We start from the raw sequence: 26,681 nt of genomic DNA, 5'->3' as shown, positions 1-26,681 counted from the left end.
GCACAGGGAGGGCGCGGGACCCCGGTGCAGGGGGAGCGGGGCTCCTGCAGCCGCCCCCCGCCCCGCAGAAGGGCAGGGCGGGCAGCCACGCGCGGGGTCCGCCCGCGCTGCTGTAGGCTGGGGACCCCCCACCCCCTGCTAGAGGAGGTCCCTGGGGGGGGGACCCACGGCACCGGGGGGCTCCGGGTGCTGCCGGGGGGCCGGGGTGGCGTGGGAGGGGTGCTTGAGCTGCAGCGCCAGCCTGCTGCCCTCCAGCTCCGCGTCCTGGGGAGAAACGGGAAAAAAGCGGGGGGGATGGGAAAAAAGGGGGGAGACAAGGGGGAAAGAAAGGGGGAAAAATGAGGAAGGAGGAGGAAAAAAAGCGGGCAAAAAAGGGAGAAAAATGGGAGAAAGGTGAGAAAAGGAAGGGGGGGGAGAAAAAAAGGGAGACAAGGAGCTGAGCCGAGCCGAGCCGAGCCCGGGGGGCAGGGAGGAAAGAGGGCGGGAGGGGGCCGAGCCTGGGACGGGCACCCCCACCTCCCGTGGCCCCCGCCCGCCGCCCCCTCCTCACGGCGCGGTGCCCCTCCCAGCCCACCTGCATGGCTGCGTACGCCGCCTCCGCCGCCTTCTTCCGCACGTAGTTGACGAAGGCGCAGCGCCGCTTCGGCAGCACGCGGATGAAGCGGATCTCCCCAAAGCTGGGCTGCAGCGTCAGCACCCCCAGACCCCTGCGCCCCCTCCCGGGACGGGACGTGGGGGGACGGGGACGCGGGGGGACGGGGACGCAGGGGCACAGGGACGCAGGGGCACAGGGACGCGGGGGCGATGGGGACGCGGGGGGACGGGGACGCAGGGGGACGGGGACGCAGGGGGACAGGGACGCGCAGGGGGACGGGGACGCGGGGGGACGGGGACGCGGGGGGACGGGGACGCGGGGGGACGGGGACGCGGGGGCGATGGGGACGCGGGGGCGATGGGGACGCAGGGGGACAGGGACGCAGGGGCACAGGGACGCGGGGGCACAGGGACGCGGGGTGACGGGGACGCAGGGGCACAGGGACGCGGGGGCGATGGGGGACGCAGGGGGACGGGGACGCGGGGGGACGGGGACGCGGGGGGACGGGGACGCGGGGGGCCGAGCCCCGGCCACGCTCACCGGCTGAAGCAGCGCTGCAGCAGCTCCGCGCTGATCCTGGCAGTGACGTTCCCCACCCAGAGCGGGTAGCAGTCCCTGCCGAACCGCACCCGGCTCACCGCCTCCGTCCCGGGACCCCCTGCCCCACAGGCACTCTGCCCGCCGCCCCCAGCACGCGCCAGCCCCCGTGCCAGCCGGACACGGGACCGCCCGGCCCCCAGCCCCGGCCCCACCTGGCGGGATGGTGGGCGGCAGCGTCCGCTGGTTGCTGGCCGCGGGCCGGGCCTGGCTCCTGGCGCTCCCCGCCGTCACGAAGCCGCCGGCGTCCGCGTCCCGGCCGCTCCCGCTCGCCCACTCCCCTGCCGAGGCAGCGACGGGCTCAGCCGGCCCCGCGGGCCAGCGCAGCACCGGCTGCATCCCGGCGCCGGCATCGCCCTGACCCCCTCGAGGGGCCCCCGCGCCCCTCGACCCCCCACCCTGCCCGCAGCTCCAAGCAACGCGCGCGCCCGGCCCCTTACCCGAGGGAGGCGGCGGCTCCCCGGCCTCCGGCAGGGACGGGGACAGCGGGACCCCCCCCGGGCTGCTCTGGCTTCGGGGGCTGCTCTGCTGCAGGGAGAGGAGGTCAGGCTCCACGGGGCGGCAGCGGGGCGGCAGGGACGGGGGCGGCAGGGTCGGGCCTCACCGTCAGCAGGGCCCGGCAGGCCTGCAGCTGCACGGCCGCCTCAGCGTTGGCGCCGTCCAGGCGCAGCAGCTCCTCGAAGGCGCTGGCGGCCTCGGCGTAGCGCTGGGCGCGGCAGAGAGCGGTCTGAGCACGTGCTGCCCGCGTCAGCCCCCCGCCTGGCCCCCCTCGGCACCCCACAGCCCCGCTCCACCCCACGCCGGGCTCTGCCCGGCCCCGCTGGCACCCCACGGCCCCCCGTACCTCCAGCCCCCGCAGCGCCTTGCCCTTGCGGAAGAAGCCCTTGGGCCAGCCCGGGCTGGAGCCCCAGCGCCAGCTGCGCGTCCCCGAGCGCCTCCTCGTAGCGCCGCAGCTTCTCGTAGCAGTAGGAGCGGTTCCCGAAGAGCCTGCGGGGAGCGCGGGGTCGCTGCCGCCCAGGCCCTGCGGCCCCCCCGCCCCGGGAAGGCGGCTCCGCAGCCCCTCGCTCACCGGTGCTCCCTGGGGTTCAGCTTCGCGGCCGCGGTGAAGGCCTGCACCGCCTCGCCGTAGCGGCCCCGCTGCGCCGCCTCAACGCCGCGGCCTGCGGGGAGAGCGTCGCGCGCTGCCGACCCCCAGCGCGGCCGGGGAGCGGAGCTGCACCCCTGCCCGCAGCGGGACGTGGGCGCCTGCCGGGGACGAGCAGAGGGGAGCGGGGACGCCCAGCGGACACTGGCTCCGCCGTCGCCCAGCCGGAGGGAAACGCGCCTGGGGGACAGTGCGCAGCCCGCCCCCGTCCCTCGCGGCGCGGGCGGCCCGAGGCACTGACCTGCCAGAACCAGGCTCTGCTGCACCGCGCTGGCGTCCAGGGGCTCGGGCTGGGGCGCCTGCGGGGCGGGCAGGGGGCAGCGGGGGCTGGGGTGCCCGTGGCGCGGGCAGGCCCCCCCCGGGCCCCGCGGGCTCCCACTCACCTTCCCCGGCGTCCTCCTGCCCGGCTCCGCGTCGTCCGGCCTGGGCGGCCTCTCCTTCCCCGGCGCCGGCAGCCGCACGCCCGCCTTCTGCCGAGCTTTGACGACGAAGGTGCAGCTCAGGTCCAGCTCGTCCCTGGGGGCGGCAGGGGGGCAGGCGGGCAGAGCCCCAGGCCCGTCCCGGGGCAGACCCCGCGCAGCGCAGACCCCGCGCCGCCAGCCCTCACCTCCATCTCCTCCGCCCTGGCCTCCCGGCCGCCTCCCTCCTCTCCCGAGGAGGCTGCGCGGTCCCCGGGGCGCGGGGAGGGGCTGGGGGCCGGCCAGCCCTCCCCCTCCTCAGCATCGCCGCTCCCGGGGGGCCCAGCGCCCGCAGCGCTGCTCGGGGACGAGGGGCTCTGGAAGGAGAGCGCAGGAGGGGAGACGGCAGCCGGCGCAGCGGTGCTGCCCGCCCACCCCTCTCCCCGCAGCGTCCCACCCGCACAGACCCACGGCGTCCGTGGCCAGGCCGGGGCTGGTGCGGCCACCCACCGACTCGCCCTCCCGCTTGCTTTTTCAGCTCCTGGCCCAATTTTTCTCGTTTCTTCCGGTCTTTCTGCTTCTGGAAAGTGGAGAACGCCGTGAGCGCGCGCCAGGCAGAACCGCGCAGACCCCTCGCCCCGAGAGGGGCTGCCCCCAGGGGGACAGCAAGGCCGGGGGGAGGAGGTGCCGGGGGCTGGCAGAGCGAAGCCCCGGTGGGGTGTGCTCACCTTCTTCTTCAGCTTCTTCTTCTCCGCCTTCCTCTTCATCCGCTCCTCCTCCGCCACCAGCTCCCGCGCGTTCCTCTCCGCTTCCTGGGGGAGCAACGCCATGAGCGCCCGGCCCCGCGCTGCAGCCGGGACAGCGGGATGGCCTGGCACACCGAGCCCTGGGGCCGCTGCCCCCGAACCCCCGCGTCAGTGCCCCCGCCTCCTCGCACCCCCGGGTCAGTGCCCCCAAACCCCCGCACCCCAGGGTCAGTGCACCCGCGTCCCTGCACCGCCGGGTCGGCGCCCCTGAACCCCCGCGTCCCTGCACCCCCGGGTCCGGTGCCCCTGAACCCCCGCGCCCCCGGGTCGGTGCACCCGCGTCCCTGCACCCCCGGGTCGGTGCCCCCGCGCCCCCGCGGAGCTGGCAGGATGAGAGGGAGCGGAGGGATGCGGCGGGGGGCACCGCGGGGGAGCGGAGCGGCGGCGGGCGGGCAGGGGTGCCCCTCACCTCGGCCGTGAGCCGGTGTCCCCAGGGTGCGGGCAGCCGGTGCATCTTCACCTCGAGCGCGCTGGGGGCGCGGGCGGCCGGGGGCTCCCGGCGCAGGAGGGCGTCCCGGAACCGGTAGAAGCCGTAGGGGGGGTCGCCGTCCTCGCTGGAAACGTCCCAGCGCTGCCTGAAGCCGATCCACTCCTGCTCCTCCTCCTCCTCATCCTCCTCCTCGCTGGACCCCTCCGGCCGCCCGGGCAGTACCAGAAGCCCGGGCCCTGCGCGGGGAGCACCGGGGCCGTCAGCGGCAGCTCCGGCCCCCCGGGGTAACCCCTCCTCCTCGCCATCCCCATCCCGACTCACCGGGGACGAAGGCGTCCCGGGCCACGCCGATCGCGCTGCTGGGAGGCTGGGGGGCGGCCTGCGGCGGCACCGGGAGCTGGAGCGGCGGCACCGGAGCGGCACCCCGGGCCCAGGCCCCGCCGCGCCCCGGCCCCCACGTACCTGCCACCGGCTGCGCTCGGCCTCGGCGGCGGCGGGCAGGCGGTGGCGCGGACAGAAAGGCGCTGCGGAGGGCGGAGCGGGGCCTCAGCCGTCGGAAACGAAACCGAAACCCGGCCCCGCCGCGGCGGGACCCCGCGGCCCCGCTCCCCGCCTCCCCGCTCCGCCCCGTACCGCCGCTCCAGCCGCCGGGGCCGAGCACGCAGCCCCAGGGACAGGTGGCGGGGGCGGCCCCGAACCTGGAGGCGCCCGGGCCCGGCCCGGCCGGGTCCCGGGTCCCGCCCGACCCCCGCATCCCCCCCCCCCACCGGGCCGCTGGCGCCGCCGCTACCGGACGCGCCGGAAGTCGGGCATGTCGCCAACCGGAAGTAGGGCGCCGCACCCACCGGAAGTAGGGCATGTCGCGGGCACCGCGCCGACCGGAAGTAGGGCAAGCCACCTACAGGAAGTAGGGCACAGCACCGACCGAAGCCGCCCGGCCGCCATACCGGGTGCGGGCAAGACGGCGGCCCGCAAGGCCCGCACCGAGCGGATTAACGCGGGCGGGCGCGGCCTAAGCCTATCTATTTCCTCCCGCCGCCCCGGGGATGGCCCAGCATGGAGGACGGCGGCCCTGAGCGTCGCGGCGGGGAGCTGGGCCTGCAGGTGAGAGCTGCCGACGCTCGGGAGAGGGTGACGTTGTCCTCAAAACCGGGGACAACGCCTGGGCCTTGGGCCCGGTGCCGCCCGCCAGGCCGGGAGCCGCCGTTCGGCGGCTCCCGGCCGGCGGGCGGCACCGGGCCCAAGGCCGCTCGGCGTCTCCTTGACAACGTGGGGAGGGCATATTGCTCAGGCCACGCCCCATCTCCCAAAAAACCACGCCCCTTCACTCCTTAGCCACGCCCCCTACACATTTTGGGAGGTGCTGACCCGTGTCCCCCCCCGCCCCGGCCCGGTCCCTCGCAGGTGGACGAAGGCGACGGCACCGGTCTGAGCGGCCTCCTCCTCTTCCTCGCCGCGGCCCGGCCCGCCCTGCCCGCCCCGGGGGATGGAGCGGCCGAGACGGGTGAGGGGCTGGGGGGGGGTGACGGTGACGAATTAGGGTGTAATTAGCGCGTGACCCACAGCGAGGGTCCCTGCGCCCGCAGGCGGCGGCTCGCGGGGCGGCCTGGCGCGCTCCCTGCAGAAGGCAGAGGCCATGCTGCGCAGCTGCGTCAGCCCCGGCCTGCAGCGCCTGCTGCCCCCCCGGCCCCGCCAGCGCGGCTGCGACAGCGGCGAGGAGGAGGAGGAGGAGGAGGAGGAGGAGGAGGAGAGCCCGGCCCTCCTGGCCGCGCTGGAGCAGAGCTTCCTGGGGCTGCGCCGCTGCCTCTGCGTCTGGGAGGACCCTCGCACCGAGACCTCCGGGGCCGCGTGCGCCCTCAAGCCGGCGACGGCCACGCCGCCGCCTTCTCCTACCACCCCGCCCACCCGCGCGTGGCCGAGCGCGGCGCCGCCCTGCACGCCCTGCTGCAGCACCGCCACCACCTCCGCCTGGCCCGCGACTACGGCCGCCGCCTGAAGGCCGCCTCCGACTTCCTCCGCCGGCTCCTGGCGCTGGCGGAGCGGCCGGTGCCGCCGGCGGGGGAGCCGGGGGCCGCCCGCCCGCTGCGGGGGCTGTGCCGGGAGCTGCGGACGCACGCCGGCCACTGGAGCGGGCTGCGGCGGCGGATGCGGGGCGACGCGTGGCTGCGGCCGCTGCTGCTGCGCAGGCACGCCTCGGTGGCCCACATGCGGCGGGCGCTGCTGCTGCTGGCGCTGCACGCCGCGCGGCTGGCTGAGCGCCACGTCGAGGCGCGGCTGTGGGGGCTGGCGCGGGCCGGCCCCGCCGCCGTCCCCCGGCGCTGCTCTCCGACCTCTTCCAGGGCCTGGAGATCTACGGCCAGGTGGTGGGCGACCTGCGCCTGGAGCTGGCCTCGCCGGCATCGCCGGGGGCCGCGGGGGACGAGGGGCGCCGGCCCCCGCGCCTTCTCCGCGGGCAGGGTGCTGGGGGTGCTGGCGGCCGAGCGGGGCCGGCTGGCGGCCGAGCGGCTCCAGCCCCTGCTGCGGCCGCGGGACGGGGGCGGCGGGGCGGCCGGCGTCCGCTGGGAGGACGCGGCGGTGCCTTGGCCCCCGGAGCGCGGCGCGGCGCTGGACGCGGAGCCCCCCGGGCCGGGGCAGCCGCTGGGGCTGGCGGGGGAGCTGCGGGCGCTGTGCAGGGAGGACGAGGAGCTGATGGGCCTGGTGCTGGGGGCGCTGGGGGCCACCCCCGGCCTCTGCCACCGTGTCCCGCACGGGCCCCAGCAGGAGCAGCCGGCGGCGGAGCCCCCCGAGCCCCCCGCGGGCGCGAGCTCTGCGGGCTGGAGCTCGGCGCGGTGCTGGGACGCGTCCCGCGCGCCGGGGGCCGAGGCCCTGCGCACCCAGTACCGTGCCCTGTCCTGGGGGGCGGCGGGCGATGCGCTGGGGCACAGCCTGGGGCCGCCGCACCGCGGGGCGCACGGGGCCGCCGCCGCCGCCTGGAGCTGAGCCGCGCCCTCGCCCGCGGTACGTGGGGGCCGGGGCAGGGGGCGGCGGTGCGGGGGAGCGGCCCCCCGGGGTCCCTCACGCGCCGTCCCCCCGCAGCCCGCGTGCCCCCCGAGTGCGAGGAGGAGCTGGGGCGGCTCTGCCTGCGCCTGCTGTGCCGCGGCGCCGTCCGCAGCTGGGAGCGAGGTACGGATGCGGGGCGCGGGGCGCGGTGTGGGGTGTGGGGTGCGCGATGCTGGCCGGGGGCGCTGACCGCGGCCCCCCAGGCTTTGCCCGCGCCCTGGGCTCGGCCCTGTCGGACAGGTGCTCGGCGGAGCCGGCGCCGCCGGGGGGGCCGGCGCGGAGCCGCACGGCGCAGCTCCTGCAGCGGCTGTACCCCGCCCTGGCCTTCGCCCTGCGCTGCCTGCGGGCCCTGCCCGCCCGCCCGCCCGGTGAGTGGGGGCCGGGGGCCGGGGCGCCCCCTGCGCCGCCCCCCGCCCCCCTGACTCCCTGCACCCCCCAGGCCGCCCCGCGCCCCCGCCCTGCCCGCGCCTGCGGCTGCTGGGCTGCTGCGCAGCCACGGCGCAGGCCGCCCGCGCCTGGCTGGTGGGCCGCGCCCGCCGCTACCTGGCCGCCTGGGCCCTGCCCCAGTTCCTGCTGCTCACCCAGGGGGACCTGCAGGTACCGGGGGGCGGCGGGGGCTGGGGCGGCCGCGGGGCAGCCCGTGGGGCCGGCCGTGGGGCCGGGGCCGGCCGTGGGGCAGTGTTCCTCGCCCCTCTGCCCTGCAGCTGCTGAAGGCCGAGACGGACGGGCTGGCGGAGCTGGGTGAGCGGGGGCCTTCCCGGAGCCCGGGGCCGCCCCCCCCGCCGCCCCCCGCGCCCCCGTCCCACTGGGAGCGCCAGCTGTGCCGGCACATCTGCGCCGCGGCCGCCAGCATCCAGGTACGGCCCCGCCGCCGTGCCGTGCGGTGCCACGCGGTGCCACGCTGTGCCATGCGGTGCCACGCGGTGCCGTGCGGTGCCATGCGGTGCCGTGCCACGCGGTGCCGCGCGGCGAGGGTCCCGCCGGCCGTGCCCCGGGTGGGCGGGGCCGGCGGGGGGGCGCAGCGAGCCCCCACCGCGTGCCCCCCCGTCCCCAGCTGTTCTCGGGGGACGTGCTGCGGATGCTGTCCAGCGACTGCAGGCGCGTGTCGGCGCAGATCTTCGCGCAGACGATGCCGCTGGGCCGGCACTGGCGCCCCGGCCCGCGGGCGGGTGGGTACGGCGGCGCGGCGCGGGGGGCCGGGGCAGGCTGAGCGCCGCTCCCCGTCTCACCCGCCACCCCGGCTCCCCCAGAGCCGCCCAGCTCTCCCAGCGCCTACGCGGCGGCGGCGGCGCAGGCGGTGCTGGGCCAGGTGCTGCAGGGCGCCCAGCTGCTGCCCCGCGACGCGCAGGCGCCCGCGCTGGCCCGCGTCACCACGGCCTTCCTGGAGGCCTGGATGGATCACATCCTGGCGCGCCGCATCAAGTTCAGGTATGCGGCCCACGGGCGGCCGGCGCGGCGACGGGGGACGCGGGGGCCGGCCGCGCTGAGCCCCTCCCCCCCCCCCCCCAGCCTGCGGGGAGCCCTGCAGCTGCGGCAGGATTTCGAGCTGGTGCGGGAGCTGGTGGGCTCGGAGCGCTCCGGGCTGGCCCCCGAAACGCGGCGCTCGCTGCTCGCCCTCCGCGTCTTCCGGCAGATGGACGGGGCCATCCTCTGCCTCCTCCAGCAACCCGGCGGGGCGCCCGCCGCGGCCCCCCGGCCCTGGCACCCCCCTGCGCCGCTGCTGTGAGTCACGGCGGGGGACGGGCGGCGCGGACGGGGCGGCGGGGGGGGGGGTCCCTGACCCCCGTCTCCCCCACCCAGGTTCGGACGACGGCGCCCACCCGCAGGAACCGGGCGAGCCGGACGCCCTGGAGACGCCCCCCACCGCCCCCGCTCCGTTACGGAACGAGACCCCCGAGCCGGGGGGCAGCCAGCAGCAGTGGCTTTCCTTACGGCTGCACCGCGCTCGGCGCTGGCGCGTGCCCGGCCTACCCTGCGCCGGCAACGGCCCCGACGCCTGACCGCACGCGCGGCGGCAATAAAGCCAGGCCGAAGCGGGGTCTCCGTGTTTGTCTCCGTTTACGGTTTCGCTTGCGGGTGGGCTCGCTCCGGCCCGCGACCCCCCCCTCGCACGGGGCGGCGGGCTTCGGCGGCGGCCGTACGGCCGCCGCCGAAGCCCGCCGCCCCGTGCGAGGGGGGGGTCGCGGGCCAGGATTACCGAAACCCCGGGAGCGACTACTGCTCCCATGATTCCGCCGTTCCCGGTCACTTCCGTCACCAGGCGGTGACGGCCGGAGCGTGGAGCCCCCCCCCCCCCTTCCCGGTCCCGGTGCCGCTCGCCATGTCCGTCCCCGCCGCCGCGGCCCCCGGCCCCTTCGCCACGGCGAGTGACGGGCACCGGGATCGGAACCCCCCCCCCACACCCCCCCCCCGCTGTAACTGGGGGCTGCGGCGGGGGGGGGCGGTGGGGCTGTGCGGGACGGGGGGAGGCTGGGGGGGGTCCTGGGGGAGGCTGGGGGGCACTTGGAGGGGTCCAAGAGGAGGCTGGGGGTGCATGAGGGGGGTCCTGGGGGGTCCTGGGTTCCCAGAGGGGGCTGGGGGTGTGTGGTGGGGGGTCCTGGGGGGTCCCTGGGTCTCAGAGGGGCTGGGGGTGCATGGTGGGGGGGTCCTGGGTGGTCCCTGGGTTCCCAGAGGAGGCTGGGGTGCATGGTGGGGGGTCCTGGGGGGTCCCTGGGTTCTCAGAGGGGGCTGGGGGTGCATGGTGGGGGGTCCTGGGGGGTCCCTGGGTTCTCAGAGGGGGCTGGGGGTGCATGGTGGGGGGGTCCTGGGGGGGTCCTGGGTGGTCCCTGGGTTCCCAGAGGAGGCTGGGGTACATGGTGGGGGGTCACGGGGAGACCAGTGGTCCATGGGGGGCCCCGTGGAGGCTGAGGGTCCGTGGGGGGGGGGTTCCTTGGGGGTCCCAGGGGAGGACAGGGGTCTGTGGAGGCGCAGGGAGAGGCTGGGGTCCACGGGGGTCCCGCAGAGCTCAGGGGGGTGCACAACGGGCGTCCCACGTGGGTCCCGGGGGAGGCCAGGGGGGCATGGTGGGGGTCCTGGGGAGACTGGGGGGGACCAGGGGTCTATGGGGGTCCGGGGGGAGGCCGGGGGCACTTGGGAGGGGTTCACGGGGGTCCTGGGTGAGGCTGGGGGTCCACGGTAGGGGGTTCTGTGAGGGTCGTGGTGGAGGCTGGGGGTCCACGGGGGGCCCAGAGGAGGCCAGGGGTGCGTGGTGGGGGTCCCGGGGGGCCGGGGGGAGGCGGGGGCCCCGGTGACGGCGCCCGTGGTGCGCAGGGCCCCTCCCCGGCGGCCGCGGAGGAGGAGGAGGACGGGGACGAGGGGCTGCTGGGGGCCGGGGACCCCCGCGCCTGGACCCCCCAGGAGAAGCTGCTGCACGAGGCGCGGCTGAAGGCCAAGGCCAAGCGGCGGCTGCGGCGCACCTCGTCCCGGGACGCGGCCCGCGAGTCGCAGAGCGAGGGCGCCGAGCCCGGCCCCGAGCCCGGCAGCCCCAAGGGCAGGGCCCACGACCGCAGGTCCCGCGCGGGAAAGGGCCGCGGGCTGCCCAAGAAGGGTGAGGGGCGACCCCCCCGCGGGGCTGGGACCCCCCCGCGGCGCTGGGCTCCGTCCCAGCGCCCCCGCCCGGGGGTCCCCACTGCCCCCCGCTCACCCCGCGCGTCCCCGCTGCAGGCGGCGCGGGGGGCAAGGGCGTGTGGGGCGCCCCGGGCGTGGTCTACAGCTACCAGGAGCCCGACGCCCGCGACCCCAACTACGACGAGGCGGCGCAGGTACGGCCCCGGCCCCCCCGGCCTCGCGGGCGGCCCCCGCGGGGGCCCAGCGGGCGGCAGGACAGGGCCGCCACCGTCCCGTCGCCGCAGGGGGACACGGTCTACGCCACCGTGGTGCCCGAGCTGGAGGAGGGGGAGCTGGAGAAGAACGTGCAGCCCATGGTGCTGGAGTACTTCGAGCACGGGGACACCGGCGAGGTCATGGTGCGTGCGAGCGGGGGTCCGCGGGCGGGGGGACAGGGCCCCTCGGTGACGCGGACCCTCGGGGATGGGGCTGGGGCCTTAGGGAGAAATGGGGGGGCTCCTGGGAACGGAACGGGTGTGGGGCAGGGTCCCCAGGCGGGGGGACGGCGCCCCTCGGTGACACGGACCCTCAGGGCTGGGGCACGGTCCCCCAAGGAGGGGCTGGGGGTCCATTGCTGGTGGGGACCCTTCGGGAAGGGGCAGGGGGGTCCCTCGGTGGTGGGGGGGCAGAGAAAGGGGGTCCCTGGGGTCCGGGGGCTGTCCCTGGGCGAGGCCGGGGGCCCCTCGCCCGTGCGGACCCTCAGGGCTGGGGCAGGGTCTCGGGGCGGGGCTGGGGGTCCCGCGGCGGCGGGGGGCAGGCTGGTGCGGGGCGGGGGGCCCTCGCGGGCGGCGGGGCTGACGTGCCGGGCGCAGGAGCTGCTGCGGGGGCTGAACCTGGGCGGCCGGCGGCACGCGGTGCCCTCGCTGGCGGTGGCCCTGGCGCTGGAGGGCAAGGCCAGCCACCGCGAGCTGACCTCGCGCCTGCTCGCCGAGCTGGTGGGCCGCGTCGCGGCCCCCGAGGACATCGCCTGGGCCTTCGACAAGATGCTGCGCGACCTGCCCGACCTCATCCTCGACACCCCCGAGGCCCCCCAGGTGCCGGGGGGGGGACGCGGGCGCGGCGGGGGGTGGCCGGGGGGCGCGGGTGCGGCGGGTACTGACGCCGCGTCCCCAGATGCTGGGGCAGTTCATCGCCCGGGCGGTGGCCGACCACGCGCTGCCCCTGGACTTCCTGGAGCGCTACAAGGGGCGCGTGGACTGCGAGCACGCCAGGTGAGCGCCGCGCCGCGGCAGCCGCGCCGCCACGGCCACGGCATCACCGCCGCACCGCCACGGCCGCGCCGCCACGGCCACGGCATCACCGCCACGGCCACGGCATCACCGCCACCACGGCCGCGCCGCCCTCACCCGCCTCTCCCGCAGGGCCGCCCTGGACCGCGCCGCCGTCCTGCTGCGCATCAAGCGCGACGTCAACCGGCTGGACAACGTCTGGGGCGTGGGGGGCGGCCAGCGCCCCGTCAAGCACCTCGTCAAGGAGGTGAGCGGCCAGTTGCCCCCCGGTCCCGCTCCCAGCCCCGCCCCGGGCGCGTCCCCCGGGACGTGACCGCAGCCCCGGTGCCCCCCACGCCCCGCTCTGGGCAGATGAACCTGCTGCTGCGGGAGTACCTGCTCTCCGGGGAGGTGGCGGAGGCCGAGCAGTGCCTGCGCGAGCTGGAGGTGCCGCACTTCCACCACGAGCTGGTGTACGAGGTGAGGGCCGGGCGGGGGGCCGGGACCCCCTGGGGCCGGGACCCCGCGGCCGCGCTGACGCCCGCCGCCCGCAGGCGGTGGTGATGGTGCTGGAGGGCGGCGCGGAGGGGCCGGTGGCCATGATGGTGACGCTGCTGAAGGTGCTGTGGGAGACGGGGCTGGTGACGCTGGACCAGATGAACCGGGTGAGCGCGGGGCACGGGCGGCGGGGGGCAGCCCACCCCCGGGGCTGACGCCGCTCTCCGCGTCCCCCTCGTCGCCCAGGGCTTCCGGCGCGTCTACGAGGAGCTGGGGGACATCAGCCTGGACGCGCCGCTGGCGCACGTGCTCCTGGAGCGGCTGGTGGAGCTCTGCTTCGACCGCGGCGTCATCACCAGGGCGCTGCGCGACGCCTGCCCCGCCAGGTCGGGCGCGGGGGGCCGGGCGCGGGGGGCCGGGCGGGGGGCTCCCCGTCTTCCTCCTCGTCCTCATCCTCCTGCTCCTCGTCCCGCAGGGGCCGGAAGCGCTTCGTGAGCGAGGGCGACGGGGGAGCGCTGAAGCCGTGAGCAGGGCGCTGCCGGCCGCGGGCTGGGGGCTGCCGCGTCCCCCCCGCCGCTGCCCCGCGCCCGGGACCCCCGCCGGGCTGTGGGGCCGACCGAGGGGCGGAATAAAGCGGCTTCCGCGGACGTGCTGCGCCTGGCCTGTGTGTGGGGGGGCGCTCGGGGGGGGGTCCTTTCCCCTCGGGGCCGGGTTTGGCGTGGGCGAGGGTCGCTCGGAGGACCCACACCCTGCTGTTTGTCCTCCCGCCCGCCAGGGGGCGCAGCGCCGCCTCGCCCCACCGCGGCGCCGCCGCTCTCCTTTCGCCGCCGTCGCGCTGTGATGACGTCAGCGGCGCGTCCTGGGGCCATGGCGGGCGAGCGGCGGCGGCGCGGCGGGGAAGGGCCCCGGGAGCGCGGGGCGCGGCGGGAGCGCGGGGCGCGGGAGCCGAGCCGGGGCCGGGGCCGCGGCCGGGGGGCGGTGCTGCTGATCACGGCGGCGGTGGCGGCGGCGGTTGCTCTGGGGCTGGGCCTGGCGGAATGGAACCGGTGGAGCGAGGCCTCCCGCTTGGTTACCCCGCACCCCGCTCCCCCCGCGCTCCTCCCCGGTTCTACCGGGCCTCTCGCCTCGCCCAGCCGTTTCTGGGGCACTTACCGGCCTCACGTCTTCTTCGGGATGAAGACGCGCAGCCCGCGGGCTCTCGTTACCGGTAAGGGCCAGGGGCGGGAGCGTGGGGCAGGCCGGGGCAGGGCAAAGCCCTGCCCCGGGGCCCGGCCTGCCCCCGCTCCCGCCCGAAAAACGGAGGCTGAACCCCCTCACCGGGCTCCCCCCAGGCCTGATGTGGCTCCAGCAAAAGGAAGGAGGCGGCAGCTTGCGCCACACCTGCGAGCAAAGCGACCCGGCCGTGTCGCGCTACGGCTGGCTGATGCACGACGGGGAGAATTTCGGGACGCAGGAGATTCGGGACGGGGAGTTGGTGCTGAAAACGGAATTCGTTAAACGGCCCGGAGGGGAACACGGAGGGGATTGGAGCTGGCGCGTCATCGCGCGGAGGGAGGTGAGGAGACGGGGGGGCGGCGGGAGACGCGACGCCGGGCCGCCCCGCTCTTCCTCACGCGTTTTCCTCCCCCCTCATCTTCCTCCACAGGGCACGGGCGGCCCGGCTCCGCTCCTCTCCCTCTTCTTCTACGTCGCCACGGACGGGCAGGGGACGCTGGAGCCACACCTGGAGAACGGGACGCGGCTGGCGGCCGTGACGGGGACGACGGAGGAGCTGGGGCGCTTCACCCTCACCTTCCTCCCCCCCACGGCCGAGAACGGGGAGGACCCCAAATACGCCAGGTGCTTCGCCGCGGCCCCCGCCCTGGCCCTCCGCCTTCTTCCCCGGTCGTCCCCCCAGTTTGATCCCCGTCCCCCCGCGCTCGTTCCCCGTTCCTTTCCCACCCCCCTCCCTGGTTTGTTCCTGCCTGCCTGCAGTTTGTCCCCCTCAGTTTGTTCCCCATTCGATCTCCGTCCCGTTTGGTCCCCAGCTCGTTCCCCGTCTTCCTCGCCCCGTCCCCGATTCGTTCCCGTCCTTCCCCCCCCGTTCCCTCTCGTTTCCCCCGTTCGTTCCCCGTCGCCCTTCCCCAGTTTGCTCCCCGTCTGCCCACCGTTCGTTCCCCGTCTGCTCTCTGCGTCCCCCCATCCCGCTCGGTTTGTTCCCAGTTTGTGCCCCATTTGGCCCCCGTGCTTGCCCCGTTTGTTCCGGGGTTCATTCCGCATCGTCCCCGCCCCGCGTCCCCCCGTTCGGCCCCCATTTGTCCCCGTGCCCGACGCCCTCTCTCCCCGCAGCTACCACTACCTGGACGCGGCGAGCCCGGGGCTGCACCTGCTGAACGGAGGCGGTGCGCAGCAGCCTGAGCAACCGCTTCGTCTTCGCCCCGCCGGGAGCGCCGCGCCGCCGCTTCTTCGCCGTCGACGCCTTCCGGGGGCTGCCGGGGGAGGCGGCGCGCGGGCGCCTGCTGCTGCACCAGGTGACGCTGGAGGCGCCGGGGACGGCGGAGGTGGCCTTCGAGTCGGGCAGCGCGGCGGGCCGGCCCGGCCGGCTGGCGGGGCGCGCGCTGTCGGCGGCGCTGGCGCGGCACGCGGCCGCCTTCGAGCGGCGCTTCGAGGAGACCTTCGGGCTGGCGCGCAAGGGCTTCCCCCCGCCGCAGCAGCGCTTCGCGCAGGCCGCCCTCAGCGAGCTGCTGGGGGGGCTCGGCTACTTCCACGGGCGCTCGCTGGTGCAGTCGCCGCTGCAGGAGCGCCCCGTGCCCGGCCCCGAGGCCGCGCTCTTCACCGCCGTGCCCTCCCGCTCCTTCTTCCCGCGCGGCTTCCTCTGGGACGAGGGCTTCCACCAGCTGCTGCTGGCGCGCTGGGACGCGGCGCTGAGCCGCGAGGTGATCGCGCACTGGCTGGACCTGATGAACGCCGAGGGCTGGATCCCGCGGGAGCAGATCCTGGGGGAGGAGGCGCGCGCCCGCGTGCCCCCCCGAGTTCCTGCTGCAGCGCAGCGAGACCGCCAACCCCCCCACGCTGCTGCTGGCCCTGCAGCGCCTGCTGCCCGCCGCGCCCCGCGCCCTACCTGCGCCGCCTCTTCCCCCCGCCTGCGCGCCTGGTACGCCTGGCTCAACCGCACGCAGGCCGGGCCGCTGCCCCTCACCTTCCGCTGGCGCGGCCGCGACGCGCGCCCCCGAGCTCTTCCTCAACGCCAAGACGCTGGCGTCGGGGCTGGACGACTACCCGCGCGCCTCGCACCCCTCGCCCGAGGAGCGGCACCTGGACCTGCGCTGCTGGATGGCGCTGGCCTCCCGCGTGCTGGCCGAGGCGGCCGAGCGGCTGGGCGAGCCGGCCGCGCCCTACCGCGCCATGGAGCGCGCGCTCAGCGACAACGGTCTGCTGGAGCGACTGCACTGGGCGCCCGAGCTGGGCGCCTTCCGCCGACTACGGCAACCACAGCGCCGACGTGGGGCTGCGCTGGCGGCGGGCGGCGGCGGCGGCGCCCGGCCGGCCCCCCCCCGGCCCCCCCAGCTGGTGCGGGAGGTGCGGGAGGCGCCGCGGCCGCGCTTCGTGGCGGCGCTGGGCTACGTCAGCCTCTTCCCGCTGCTGCTGCAGCTGCTGCGGCCCGACTCGCCGCGGCTGCCGGCGGTGCTGGACGCCATGCGCGACGAGCGGCGGCTCTGGACGCCCTTCGGGCTGCGCTCGCTGGCCGCCGACAGCCCGCTCTACATGCGGCGCAACACGCAGCACGACCCCCCGTACTGGCGCGGGCCCGTCTGGGTCAACATCAACTACCTGGCGCTGCGGGCGCTGCGCGGCTACGCCCAGGCCGAGGGCCCGCAGCGGGGAGCGCGCGGCCGCCATGTACCGCGAGCTGCGCCACAACCTGGTGGGCAACGTGTACCGGCAGCACGCCGAGAGCGGCTTCCTCTGGGAGCAGTACAGCGACCGCAGCGGCCGCGGGCAGGGCTGCCGCCCCTTCGCCGGCTGGTCCGCGCTGGTCGTGCTGGCCATGGCCGAGGACTACTAGGGGCGCGCCGCCACGGGCCCGCCGCGGCCCGGCTTTCTCAGGTGCGGGTGGAGGCGCCGAGCCCAACGTCTCCCCAAAAATAAACCTCCGCCGCCGTGGCTGTCGCTGCCTGTCTCGGGGGTCGCGCCTGCGTCCCCCCCCCCCACCGCGGGGGTCCCCTGCCCCACGCACCCCGGTGCTGCCCCCCAGCAGGCGCGAGGCCGGCGTAACTCCACAGCTCTTTAATGGTGGGGGGACGCCACACGAGCCCCCCGTCCCCCGGCAGTGACGGGGACCCCCGGGAGCAGTTCGGAGGGGAGGGGGCTCCAGCGGGGCCCAGCACGAGGGACCAGACACGACGGGGTGGGGGGGGCTCCACAGCCAGAGTCCAGACCCCAAGGGCACCGCCCCAAGCCCCCGGCAGCGGGGGGCAGCGGCGGCCCCTGCCAAAACGCCGCCCGTCCGTGCCGGGGCCCTGGGGCCGCAGGACGGGCTCGGACTCAGACGGGCAGCGCGGGGGAGCCGGCCCCTCGCCGCCCCCCTGGCCCGGCAGCCCGCAGCGCGGCGGGGGCGCGGGGGCCGGCCTTGCCCAGCAGGTGGGCGCCCCTCGCCCTCCTCCTCCTCCGGGCAGCGCCCCACCTCGATGCCCGAGTCCCCCGTCAGGCGCCGGTGCCGGAAATGCTCGCCGCCGCTGCCCGCCTTCCTCCCGGGCCGCGGCGCCTTCCTCCTCCTCGCCCTCCTCGATGTCGGAGCAGGGGTGGCAGTCGGCCTCGAAGAAGTCCACAGTGGAGGAGAAGAGCGCGTGCTTGTGGGGCGCCCCGCGCGCCGGCGCCTCCTCGGGGGGCAGCTCCCAGCTGGCGCCGGTGCCGGAGCTGCTGGTGCCGCCCCTCCTCGCTGGGCGTGCTGGCCCGCTGCGCTCCGTCTCGTCCGTGGCCCGCGCCGAGAGCGAGGTGCTGCTGGGGGAGTGGCGCAGCTGGACTCGCAGGAGCAGCTGCTGGAGTTCTCCGAGCTGGGCGACAGCGTCAGGCTGCCGGAGCCGGGCCGGCCGCGGGGCCCGCTCAGCTGGGCCAGGATGGCGCTGTACGGCGGCGGCGGCGTGCTGGGCCGGTGGGCCACCTCCTCGTAGGCGGGCAGCTTGAAGGACGCCAGCATCCCTGCGGGGCGGGGGGCGCGGGGTCAGGGCAGGAGCCTGGGCCCCTGGGGAGAGACCCCGAGCGCGCAGCGCGGCCGGGACAGAGCTGGGGGGGGGAGCGGGGCCGGGGGAGGGGGAGAAGAGGGGCGGGGGGAGGACGCGGGGAGCCGAGGGGGACAAGAGAGGGGCTGGGACGGGCAGAAGGGCGGCACGGCCGGCGGGGGCGCGGGGGGCGCTCACGGAGGTCCATCATGGAGGCGGGGTAGTTGCAGGCACCGTGGTAGGCGATGAGGTTGATCTCCCGCTGCCGCTGCTGCTGCTGCAGGCGCAGCTTGGCGCGGCGGTGCCGGTAGGCGCAGCAGCAGCTGAAGAGGATGAGGATGGTCCAGAGCAGCCAGAACCCTGCGGGGAGCGGAGCGCGGCGGGGTCGGCGCGGCCCGCGGCGGGGCCCGCCCGCGGCCCGCCCCGCACTCACACCACAGCTCGTAGTAGTAGGTGCAGCAGCCGCTCTCCCCGCAGCAGTGCCCGCTCTCGCAGACGTAGGGCCGGTTGTTCACCCCGGCACAGCTCCCGGGCCTGCGGGCACAGCCGCGCCGTCAGCCCGGCCCCGGCCCCGGCCCCCCCCCGCCCCGCGGCCCCGGCCCCGGCCCCGCGCCCCCTCCCGCCCGCGGCCCCGGCCCCGCGCCCCCCCCCCGCCCCGGCCCCGCGCCCCCCCCCCGCCCCCGCGCCCCCGGCCCCTGGCCCCGGCCCGTACCTGCTGCTGCTGCCGGCCCAGCAGCGCGGCCCAGGCCCCCTCGCCGCCGCCGCTCCCGGGCCGCTCCATGGCGCGGCCTACAGCGCGCCCGGGCCCCGCGCCCGCTCGGCCGCCCCGGCCCCCGCCGCCCGCAGCAGCAGCCGCTGCCCCCCCGCTGCCGCCGCCCCCGCCGCCCCCCATCCCGGCCGCCGCCGCCGCCGCCGCCGCCCGGGGCCGCAGCCTCCGCCGCCGCCATCGCGCCCGGGACGAAGCTCCCGCCCCGCCCCCTGCCGCCGCCGCCGCCCAATCGGCCGCCGCCCCGCGGCCGCCCGCCAATCGGGGGCGCCGCCGCCGCCCTGCCCCCGCCCAATCGGGCGCCGTCTGCCCGCGTCTCACGCCCAACAACAGAGACAAAGGGACCGAGCCCCGCCCCGCCGCGATTGGCGGCCGCCGCCACCAACCGGAGACGGAGCCCCGCCCCCTCGGCCCTGACTGACGGCGACGCCGGCCAACGCCGGCCTCGCTCCGCGCCCAGCGGACGGGCGCAGCCGCCCCCGGGGCAGGCGCAGGCACGGCCTGGGCGCGCGATTGGCGGGGCGGCCGACCAACCAGCGCCGCCGCTCTCTTGCTGGGCGGAGCCCCAGCCAACGGGCCCCGCCCCTGGGCGCTCCCCGATGCCCCGCCCCCGAGATGGCCGCGCCGGGCCGTACCATGGCACACGGGGGGGGGTGGAGGGTGGGCTATACCACGGTCCTCCCACTGGGGGGCGTTGGGCTGTGCCATTGTCCTCCCGGTGGGGGAGGTCGGGCTGTACCATTCCCCCCCGGTGGTGGGGGAGGGGGATTGGGTTGTACCATGGTCCTCCCGGTGGGGGAGGTCGGGCTGTACCATGGCGCTCCCGGGGGGCGGGGGTCGGGCTGTCCCCCACCCCACCCCGACAGACCCACACCCGCTGCTTCACCAACAGCCTTTAATCAGCTCCGCGGCACCGGGCAGCGGCACCACCGGGCCCTGCCCGGAACCCCCCACTGCCCCCGAAATCCCCACCGCCCCAGGACCCCCCCAGTCCCCCCCCACAGCCGCCTCGGTCCATGGTGCTGGGGCCGGTTCCCCCGGCGCCCCCCGTACCCCACGGCCCCCCGGCCTAGGCCGCGGCCTCCTGCAGGCAGAGGTTCCTGCGGTAGCAGGCCAGGCTGCAGAGGGGCCGGCCCGTGCGGGAGCAGGAGTAGCGCTTGCGGTTGGAGCAGCCGGCCACGGCGCAGAGGACGGGCAGGGGCGCGGCGGGGGCCGGGGCGGGCGGCAGCGGCAGCGCCATGCCCGGCGGGAAGGAGACGGTGATGCGGTCGGCGGCGTTGCAGTAGTGCACCACGGGGCAGGGGGCCTGCTTGGCCTTGCGCTCCCGCAGCGTCTTCACCTTGGCCTTGTTGGTCTTGGTCAGGCGCTCGATGGTCTGGTTCTTGTTCTCCTCCGCCTTCTTGGCCGCCTGCAGGCGCCGCTTGCGAGCCCGCTCCTCCCGCTTCACCAGCATCTCCTCCGTCAGCTCCTTCGCCTTGTAGCCCATGGGCAGCTCCAGCAGCGGCTGGCTCTGCTGCTTGTGCAGGAGGGCTTTCTGCGGGGGCGCGGGGGGCAGCGTCACAGCCCGGCCTGCCCCTCCCGCCCCTCCCGGGGCTGTGCCGCACCCCACCTCAGCCCAGTGGGCAGCAGAGCCGGCCCGGTGCCGCGGCCGCCAGCCCCGCAGCCCCCGCGCCCCTCGGACCCCCGCCCCCAGCGGCTGCGCGCCCTCCCCCGGCCCCCCTCACCTGCCGAGCCGTCAGCAGGGACTCGTCCACCTCCTTCTTGAGCTCCCCGTTGTCGTCCAGCTCGCCCTTCTCCAGGGCGTCGAGCCAGCGCTCTTCCTCCTCCTCCTCCTCCTCGCGGGCGGGAAAGCAGCTCTCCGAGTCCAGGTCGGGCAGGGGCGAGGGGTCCAGGTTGCTGTCCTCATCTGGGCCGGGCGGCGGGGGAGGAGGAGTCACGGGGCAAGTGGGGGGGCTTCCCCCATCCCGGGGTCCCAGCAGCCCCGAAGCTGTGACGGCAGCAGGGCCAGCGCGCAGGAGCCCCCCCGCCCCCCCGCAGGGCCCCGGCTGCTCCCACAGCCGCTGAGCGGGAATGGAGCATCCCCGCAGGGTCCCCTCCCGCTGCAGCCCCTCAGGGCCCCCTCAGGCCACCCTCCCGGACGGCCCGCCCCGCCGCTCACCCAGCCAGGCCCGGTACTGCTCGATGGGCACCCCCTCCGTGGGCTCCTCTTCCTCGTCCACCACCATCAGCGGGGAGGGCGAGCGCGGCGCCTGGGGCACCACCGTGAAGGTGGGCACGCTGCGGGGAGAGCGCGCTGAGGCCGGGCCCCGGCGCGGGGAGACGCGCCCAGGGCAGGACCCCGGTGCCCGTGGGGCCCGGAGGGGACCGGCCGAGCCCCCTCGGGCCCCCCTCACCTCTTGGTGCCCAGGATCTGCCCCCCCAGCTTGATCTTCAGCTTCAGCTGGGGCTTGCGCGGGTCGGGGCCCGGGGCGGGGGGCGGCCCGGCCGCCTCGTGGTGGTGCTTCTTCTTGTGCTTCTTCTTGTGCTTCTTGTGCTTCTTCTTGTGCGAGCCGTGCCCGCCGCCCGCCTCGGCCTCCTCCCCTGCGGGGGACACGACGGTCAGCGCGGCCCGCGGGACCGGACATCGGCCCCGGCCCCGGCCCCGGCCCCGGCGGGACCGCGGCTGCGACCCCCGCCCCCCCTCACCGTGCTCGCCGCCCTCCATCCTGCCGCGCCGCCAGGCCTTGCTCATCCGGCGCCGCCGGTGCTGGCGTCCCGCCGTGCGGGGGAACCAATTCCGGGCGGACCCACTTCCGCCCGGCGCGGCGCAGCACATCCGGTGTGGGCGGGCAGGAGGGGAGGGGCCGCGGCGCCGCCGCCGCCATCTTTGAAGCGGGCAGGGCGGGGAGCGCGGCCCGGGCGGAAACCGCCTCCCCGGGCAGCGCGTGCCGTAAGGGAGAGGGGGCCCGCGGGAGCGCGCGGGCCCGCGGGAGCGCGCCAGCTGTGCGCTGCAGAGCACGTGCCCGGAGGGGCGGACACACGCAGGCGACAGAAACCCCCCTCCCCCCCCCAACACGTGTGTCCCCCTCCCCCCGCCCCGGCGCCCCCCATTGTCCCGGCCGCGCCAGGAGCCGCCCGGTACCGGCCCGGCCCCCGCCCGCGCCCCGCGCCATCGCGGCCTGGTGCAGCCCGGCGCGTCCCGGCGCGTCCCAGTCCGTCCCGCCCTCGCGCCAGGTGTCCCGGGCCCGCGCTGGCCCCGTGCCGGGAGCCGAGCGGGCGGCCGGCGGGCGCGGCGGCCCCGTGCGCCATGCTGTGCCGCGGCCAGCGCGGGCGGGACACGGTGGCCCGCGGCTCGGCGCTGGAGATGGAGATCCGCCGCGGCCGCTGCCGCCTCGGCCTCCTGGCCGCCGCCGCGCAGGTACAGCGCCGCCGCCGCCGCCCCGGGCCGCGCCCTCCTGGCGCCCGCCGCCCTCGCCCCGCCGGCCGCGCCGGCCGCCACCGGCCCGGCCGGCATTTCCCGCCGCGCCGGCCCCCGCCACGGCGGGCTGCGCCCGCGCCCCCGGCACCGCCGCCCGCGCCCCCGGCAGCGCGCCCAGCACGGGACCCCGCGGGCGGCGGGGGGAGCGCGGCCGGGCCCTCGTGGGAGGGGCGGGGCGAGACCCTCGCCCTCCGTGGGCACGCGGCCGGGCACGAGGCACGGGGGGGTTCACCTGGTGCCGCCGCACGTTCGGGGGGTCTGGCGGATTTGGGGGTTCCCAGTTCCCCCAGTACCGGCCGCACGTTCGGGGGGTCTGGCGGATTTGGGGGTTCCCAGTTCTCCCAGTACCAGCCGCACGTTCGGGGGGTCTGGCGGGATTTGGGGGTTCCCAGTTCCCCCAGTACCGGCCACACGTTCGGGGGGTCTGGCGAGATTTGGGGGTTCCCAGTTCTCCCAGTACCGGCCGCACGTTCGGGGGGTCTGGCGGGATTTGGGGGTTCCCAGTTCCCCCAGTACCGGCCACACGTTCGGGGGGTCTGGCGAGGTTTGGGGGTTCCCAGTTCCCCCAGTACCGGCCGCACGCTCGGGGGGTCTCGGTGCCCTCAGGGGGTCCCAGTGCACTCCAGGGGGGGTCCCAGTTCCCCCAGTACCGGCTGCATATTTGGGGGGTCCCAGTGCCCTCAGGGGGTCCCAGTGCACTCCAGGGGGGGTCCCAGTTCCCCCAGTACCGGCTGCATATTTGGGGGGTCCCAGTGACACTCGGGGGGTCTCGGTGCCCTCGGAGCAGGGGGTCCCAGTGATGCCGGCTGCACAGGGTGGGGGGTCCCAGTGCCCTCGGGGGGGTCCCGGTGCACTTTTGGGGGAGGTTCCAGTTCTCCCAGTACCGGCTGCGTGTTTGGGGGTCCCGGCGCCCTCAGGGCAGGGGCTCCCGGCGCGGGGGGGGGTCCCGGTGCGGGCGGAGGGAACGGCCGGGGGTGGGGGGGCGCACGGAGCAGCCGAGAAACCGGCGGAAGGCACCGGGCGGGACGGGGGGGAGGGGCTTCGTGGGGGACGGAGGGGGTCGCGTTGCCGCACCCCCCGTGGCCGGTAGGGGGCACCCGGTCCCGCCCCCTCACCCCCGCCCCCGCTGCCCTTTCCCGCACAGTGTCCGGTTGTTCCGCGGGGAGGGGGCGGCCGATCCTGGGGGTTTTTTTTTCTTAATTTTTTTTTTTATTTTTTTAATTTTGCGGGGGGTGCGGGGGGGGGGGGAGGGGGTGTGGATGAAAGGAGCCCTTTTCTCTCCCCAAACCCGTGGGAGGGGAAACAAAACCGAGACGGGGGGGAGGAGGGGCGGCACAACCCAAATCCCCGACGGCGCTGGATGCGCTGGGACCGGCTGCGGGCTGGATGCGGGAAACCGCCGCCCCCTCCCCCCCGCCCCCCCCCCAAATTAAATAAAAATCAGTAAAGAGGCGGGGGGGGGGCGTGGGGGGTGTCCCGATGGAGGTGGGGGGCGGGGGGCAGCCCCTCCAGGTGCGGGAGAAGCTGCGGATCCTGGAAGATCTCCACATGCTCTACATCCGCCAGATCGCCCTCAGCCTGCAGGTAGGGATTTTGGGGGGGGGGGGAGCACGCACCCCTCCCCCATTTCGGGATCCCCCGGGATCCCCCCGGACCCCCGGACCCCGGGGAACCCGGGGTCCGGGGGTCCGGGGGGGTCCCGGGGGTCCCGGGAGGGTGAACAGCGCTCCCCGCTCATTTTTGGGGGGAGCACCCCCCCTGTCCCACCTCGGGATGGGGGTATAAACCCCCCGCCCCCCCCGCCCCCTTTTCCCAGCCGCTTTGGGGCTATTTATAGCAGGTGGTGACGTCACTGCGGCTCCGTGGGGGTGGGGGGGTGCAGGCAGCAGCCGGTACCGGAATGGAGCTGCAACCGGTACCGGCAGTGAGTTGGGGGGGGGTGGTGAGGGGTGGGGGTGGAATCTGTGGGGCGAGCGTGTTGGTGGGGCAGGGGGCTGCGCCGGGGGGGGGGGCGTGGTGATGGGGCCGTGGGGCGCGTGGCAGATTTGGGGGACGCGTGGCAGAGCCCGTGGGGTGTGGGGCAGATCCGTGGGGTGCGTGGTGTATCCGTGGGGTCCGGGATGGATCCGTGGGGTGCACGGACTTGTGGGGCAGGGGGCCGTGCCGTGGGGTGCTTGGCAGATCTGTGGGGCGATGTATCCACGGGGCACGTGGCACATTTGGGGGACACACAGCAGACCCATGGGGTGTGGGGCAGATCCGTGGGGTGCGTGGTGTATCCGTGGGGTCTGGGATGGATCTGTGGGGCGCACATATTTGTGGGGCTCAGGGCTCCGCTGTGGGGTGCACGATGTATCCGTGGGGTGTGTGGCACGTCTGTGGGGTGATGTATCCGTGGGGCACGTGGTTCCCCCGTGTGACACAGGAGGTATCCGTGGGGTGTGTGCAACATCTGTGGGGTACACGGTGTATCCGTGGGGCGCGTGGTTCCCCGGCGGGGTGACGGTGTATCTGTGGGGCGCGTGGCACATCTGGGGGACACATAGCAAACCCGTGGAGCGCGTGGTTCCCCCGTGGGACACGCGATGTATCTGTGGGGCGTGTGGCTCGTTTGGGGGATGCACGGCAGATCCGTGGGGTGCGCGGTGTATCCGTGGGGCACGCGATTCCCCTGTGGGGTACACGATACCTTCGTGGGCCGTGGGGCACACCCGAGGGGTGCGCGATGTATCTGGGACATCTGGGGGACGCACGCGGCACATCCGTGGGGTGCGGCGTGTCCGTGGGGCGCGCCGTTCCCCCGTGGGGCGCACGATGTCTATCTGCGGCGTGTGGTTCCCCGCGGGGCGCGTGACGAATCTGTGGGGCACACGGCCCTGCCGTGGGGTACGCGATTTACCTGTGGGGCGCGTGGCACACCCGTGGGACACGCTGTCCCCATGGGGGGCCTGACCCCCGTGCGGGCTGGGCGGGGGCAGTGGGGGGCAGCGGGACGGGGCTGGCGCGCACGGGGAGTTTAGCGGGTGGCTGTGGGGTGAGGGCTGGGGTGGGCGGGGGGTGGCAGCGGCGGCCACGGGGAGCGGGGCTGTGGGGCTGCATGGGCGGGGGTCCCCCCTGCGGCCAGGCCCCCCCGTGGGTGCAGAGCTGGGGTGGCCCCGGGGGGATGCGGCAGCACCAATGTGGGGCTGGAGGCACTGACGGTGGGGGGTCACCCCCCGACCCTGCAGCCATCCCCACGCAGCCCCCAGCCCCGTGCAGCCCCCAGCCCCGTGCAGCCCCCATCCCCACTCAGCCCCCATCCCCCACAGCCCCCAGCCCTATGCAGCCCCCCAGCCCCATGCAGCCCCCAGCTCCACTCAGCCCCCATCCCCATGCAGCCCCCAGCCCCGTGCAGCCCCCAGCCCCGTGCAGCCCCCATCCCCACTCAGCCCCCAGCCCTATGCAGCCCCCAGCCCCTCGCAGCCCCCAGCCCCACTCAGCCCCCATCCCCATGCAGCCCCCAGCCCCGTGCAGCCCCCAGCCCCACTCAGCCCCCAGCCCCACACAGCCACCAGCCCGGTGCAGCCCCCAGCCCCTCGCAGCCCCCAGCCCCATGCAGCCCCCAGCCCCTCGCAGCCCCCAGCCCCATTCAGCCCCCAGCCCTACGCAGCCCCCAGCCCCTCGCAGCCCCCATCCCTGTGCAGCCCCCAGCCCTGTGCAGCCCCAGCCCCACGCAGCCCTATGCAGCCCCACTCAGCCCCCAGCCCCATGCAGCCCCCAGCCCCATTCAGCCCCCAGCCCCACGGAGCCACCAGCCCCACGCAGCCCCCATCCCTGTGCAGCCCCCATTCCCACGTAGCCCTATGCAGCCCCACTCAGCCCCCAGCCCTATGCAGCCCCCCAGCCCCATGCAGCCCCCAGCCCCACTCAGCCCCCCAGCCTCATGCTGCCCCTATCCTGACGCAGCCCCATCCCCACTCAGCCCCCAGCCCCGTGCAGCCCCAGCCCCACTCAGCCCCCCATCCCCACGCAGCCCCCAGCCCCGTGCAGCCCCAGCCCCTCGCAGCCCCCATCCCCATGCAGCCCCCATCCCTGTGCAGCCCCCATCCCCACGCAGCCCCCATCCCCACGCAGCCCTATGCAGCCCCACTCAGCCCCATGCAGCCCCCAGCCCCACTCAGCCCCCCAGCCTCATGCTGCCCCTATCCTGACGCAGCCCCCATCCCCACTCAGCCCCCAGCCCCGTGCAGCCCCAGTGCCGTGCAGCCCCATGCAGCCCCACTCAGCCCCCAGCCCCGTGCAGCCCCCAGCGCCGTGCAGCCCCATGCAGCCCACTCAGCCCCCAGCCCCGTGCAGCCCCCAGCGCCATGCAGCCCCACTCAGCCCCCAGCCCCACGCTGCCCCTACCCTGACGCTGCCCCCCGCCCCCCCGCTCCCCTCGGCGTGCCCCCCCGCAGGACACGGAGATCCAGCGGAAGATGGAGCGGGAGCTGCGGCTGCGGGACGGGGCCTGCAAGCTGCTGGCGGCCTGCAGCCGGCGGGAGCAGGCGCTGGAGGCGGCCAAGGGGCTGCAGCTCTGCACGGCGCGCGTGCTGGCCTACACGGCCGAGCTGCAGCGCAGGAAGGAGGCGCAGCTGCTGCGGCGCGCGGCGCGGCGGTGAGCGCGGGGGGGCGCGGGGGGGGGAGCGGGGGGGGGCGGGACCCCCGCCGCAGCTGCCCCCGCCCCGCTTGCCCCCCGCAGCCCCTCGGACGCCGGCCCCGCCGACCAGCGCCTGCCCTGCCGCGGCACCGTCTGCGTCTCAGGTACGGGCGGGGGCGGGGGGGGGCGGGGGGGCGGTCAGAGCGCCCCTCTCACCGCCTCGCTCCCCCCCGCCCCAGACCTGCGCATCCCGCTGATGTGGAAGGACACCGAGTACTTCAA

The 26,681-nt window shown here is 76.8% G+C and overlaps 7 protein-coding genes across 7 annotated transcripts; 4 read left to right on the top strand and 3 right to left on the bottom strand.

Moving 5' to 3' along the window:
- Nucleotides 1-4,769, bottom strand: TTC31 (tetratricopeptide repeat domain 31). Its single transcript, XM_086747698.1, is given in 18 exon segments — nt 1-264; nt 575-677; nt 1,136-1,353; nt 1,355-1,473; nt 1,633-1,720; nt 1,797-1,898; nt 2,037-2,090; nt 2,092-2,179; nt 2,262-2,352; nt 2,578-2,635; nt 2,720-2,852; nt 2,945-3,111; nt 3,249-3,314; nt 3,463-3,546; nt 3,950-4,206; nt 4,292-4,349; nt 4,433-4,494; nt 4,604-4,769. Coding segments are annotated over 18 exon segments (1,995 nt in total). The 5' UTR covers nt 4,725-4,769; the 3' UTR covers nt 1-138.
- A 129-nt stretch (nt 4,770-4,898) lies between these two features.
- Nucleotides 4,899-9,047, top strand: CCDC142 (coiled-coil domain containing 142). Its single transcript, XM_086747697.1, is given in 15 exon segments — nt 4,899-5,074; nt 5,375-5,474; nt 5,557-5,805; nt 5,808-6,283; nt 6,286-6,353; nt 6,394-6,941; nt 6,944-6,967; nt 7,046-7,132; nt 7,213-7,377; nt 7,449-7,606; nt 7,714-7,866; nt 8,064-8,178; nt 8,260-8,437; nt 8,519-8,733; nt 8,810-9,047. Coding segments are annotated over 15 exon segments (2,784 nt in total). The 5' UTR covers nt 4,899-5,026; the 3' UTR covers nt 9,010-9,047.
- Nucleotides 9,048-9,329: 282 nt separating this feature from the next.
- On the top strand, nt 9,330-13,007 carry LOC147601084 (programmed cell death protein 4-like). The gene is made up of 11 exons (XM_086747696.1): nt 9,330-9,375; nt 10,188-10,595; nt 10,712-10,809; nt 10,900-11,013; nt 11,467-11,688; nt 11,768-11,865; nt 12,016-12,130; nt 12,235-12,342; nt 12,417-12,527; nt 12,607-12,746; nt 12,836-13,007. Exons 1-11 carry the CDS (start codon nt 9,330-9,332, stop codon nt 12,885-12,887), a joined length of 1,512 nt encoding a protein of 503 aa, XP_086603822.1. The 3' UTR covers nt 12,888-13,007.
- Nucleotides 13,008-13,227: 220 nt separating this feature from the next.
- On the top strand, nt 13,228-16,501 carry MOGS (mannosyl-oligosaccharide glucosidase). Its single transcript, XM_086747230.1, is given in 12 exon segments — nt 13,228-13,567; nt 13,692-13,915; nt 14,006-14,199; nt 14,689-14,731; nt 14,733-15,362; nt 15,364-15,447; nt 15,449-15,475; nt 15,477-15,563; nt 15,565-15,813; nt 15,815-15,898; nt 15,901-16,221; nt 16,223-16,501. Coding segments are annotated over 12 exon segments (2,466 nt in total). The 3' UTR covers nt 16,406-16,501.
- WBP1 (WW domain binding protein 1) lies at nt 16,443-18,367 on the bottom strand. The gene is given in 8 exon segments (XM_086747695.1): nt 16,443-16,514; nt 16,577-17,110; nt 17,112-17,350; nt 17,353-17,538; nt 17,757-17,918; nt 17,992-18,077; nt 18,079-18,092; nt 18,271-18,367. Coding segments are annotated over 8 exon segments (1,362 nt in total). The 5' UTR covers nt 18,340-18,367.
- A 966-nt stretch (nt 18,368-19,333) lies between these two features.
- INO80B (INO80 complex subunit B) lies at nt 19,334-21,117 on the bottom strand. The gene is made up of 5 exons (XM_086747002.1): nt 21,010-21,117; nt 20,718-20,904; nt 20,483-20,601; nt 20,049-20,230; nt 19,334-19,858 (listed from the first exon to the last, which is right to left on the bottom strand). Exons 1-5 carry the CDS (start codon nt 21,053-21,055, stop codon nt 19,394-19,396), a joined length of 999 nt encoding a protein of 332 aa, XP_086603128.1. The 5' UTR covers nt 21,056-21,117; the 3' UTR covers nt 19,334-19,393.
- A 1,951-nt stretch (nt 21,118-23,068) lies between these two features.
- Nucleotides 23,069-26,679, top strand: RTKN (rhotekin; the record flags this gene model as incomplete). Its single annotated transcript, XM_086747694.1, has 4 exons — nt 23,069-23,365; nt 26,218-26,417; nt 26,502-26,563; nt 26,639-26,679. Coding segments are annotated over exons 1-4 (408 nt in total), but the record flags the coding sequence as incomplete, so codon positions are not given.
- Nucleotides 26,680-26,681: the final 2 nt, after the last annotated feature.

This window comes from Chlamydotis macqueenii, chromosome 4, assembly GCF_036417535.1.
Source record: "Chlamydotis macqueenii isolate bChlMac1 chromosome 4, bChlMac1.mat, whole genome shotgun sequence".
NCBI lineage: Eukaryota > Metazoa > Chordata > Aves > Otidiformes > Otididae > Chlamydotis > Chlamydotis macqueenii.
The sequence above is the reverse complement of the archived record's forward strand: the minus strand, read 5'-3'. Positions and strand labels throughout refer to the sequence as shown.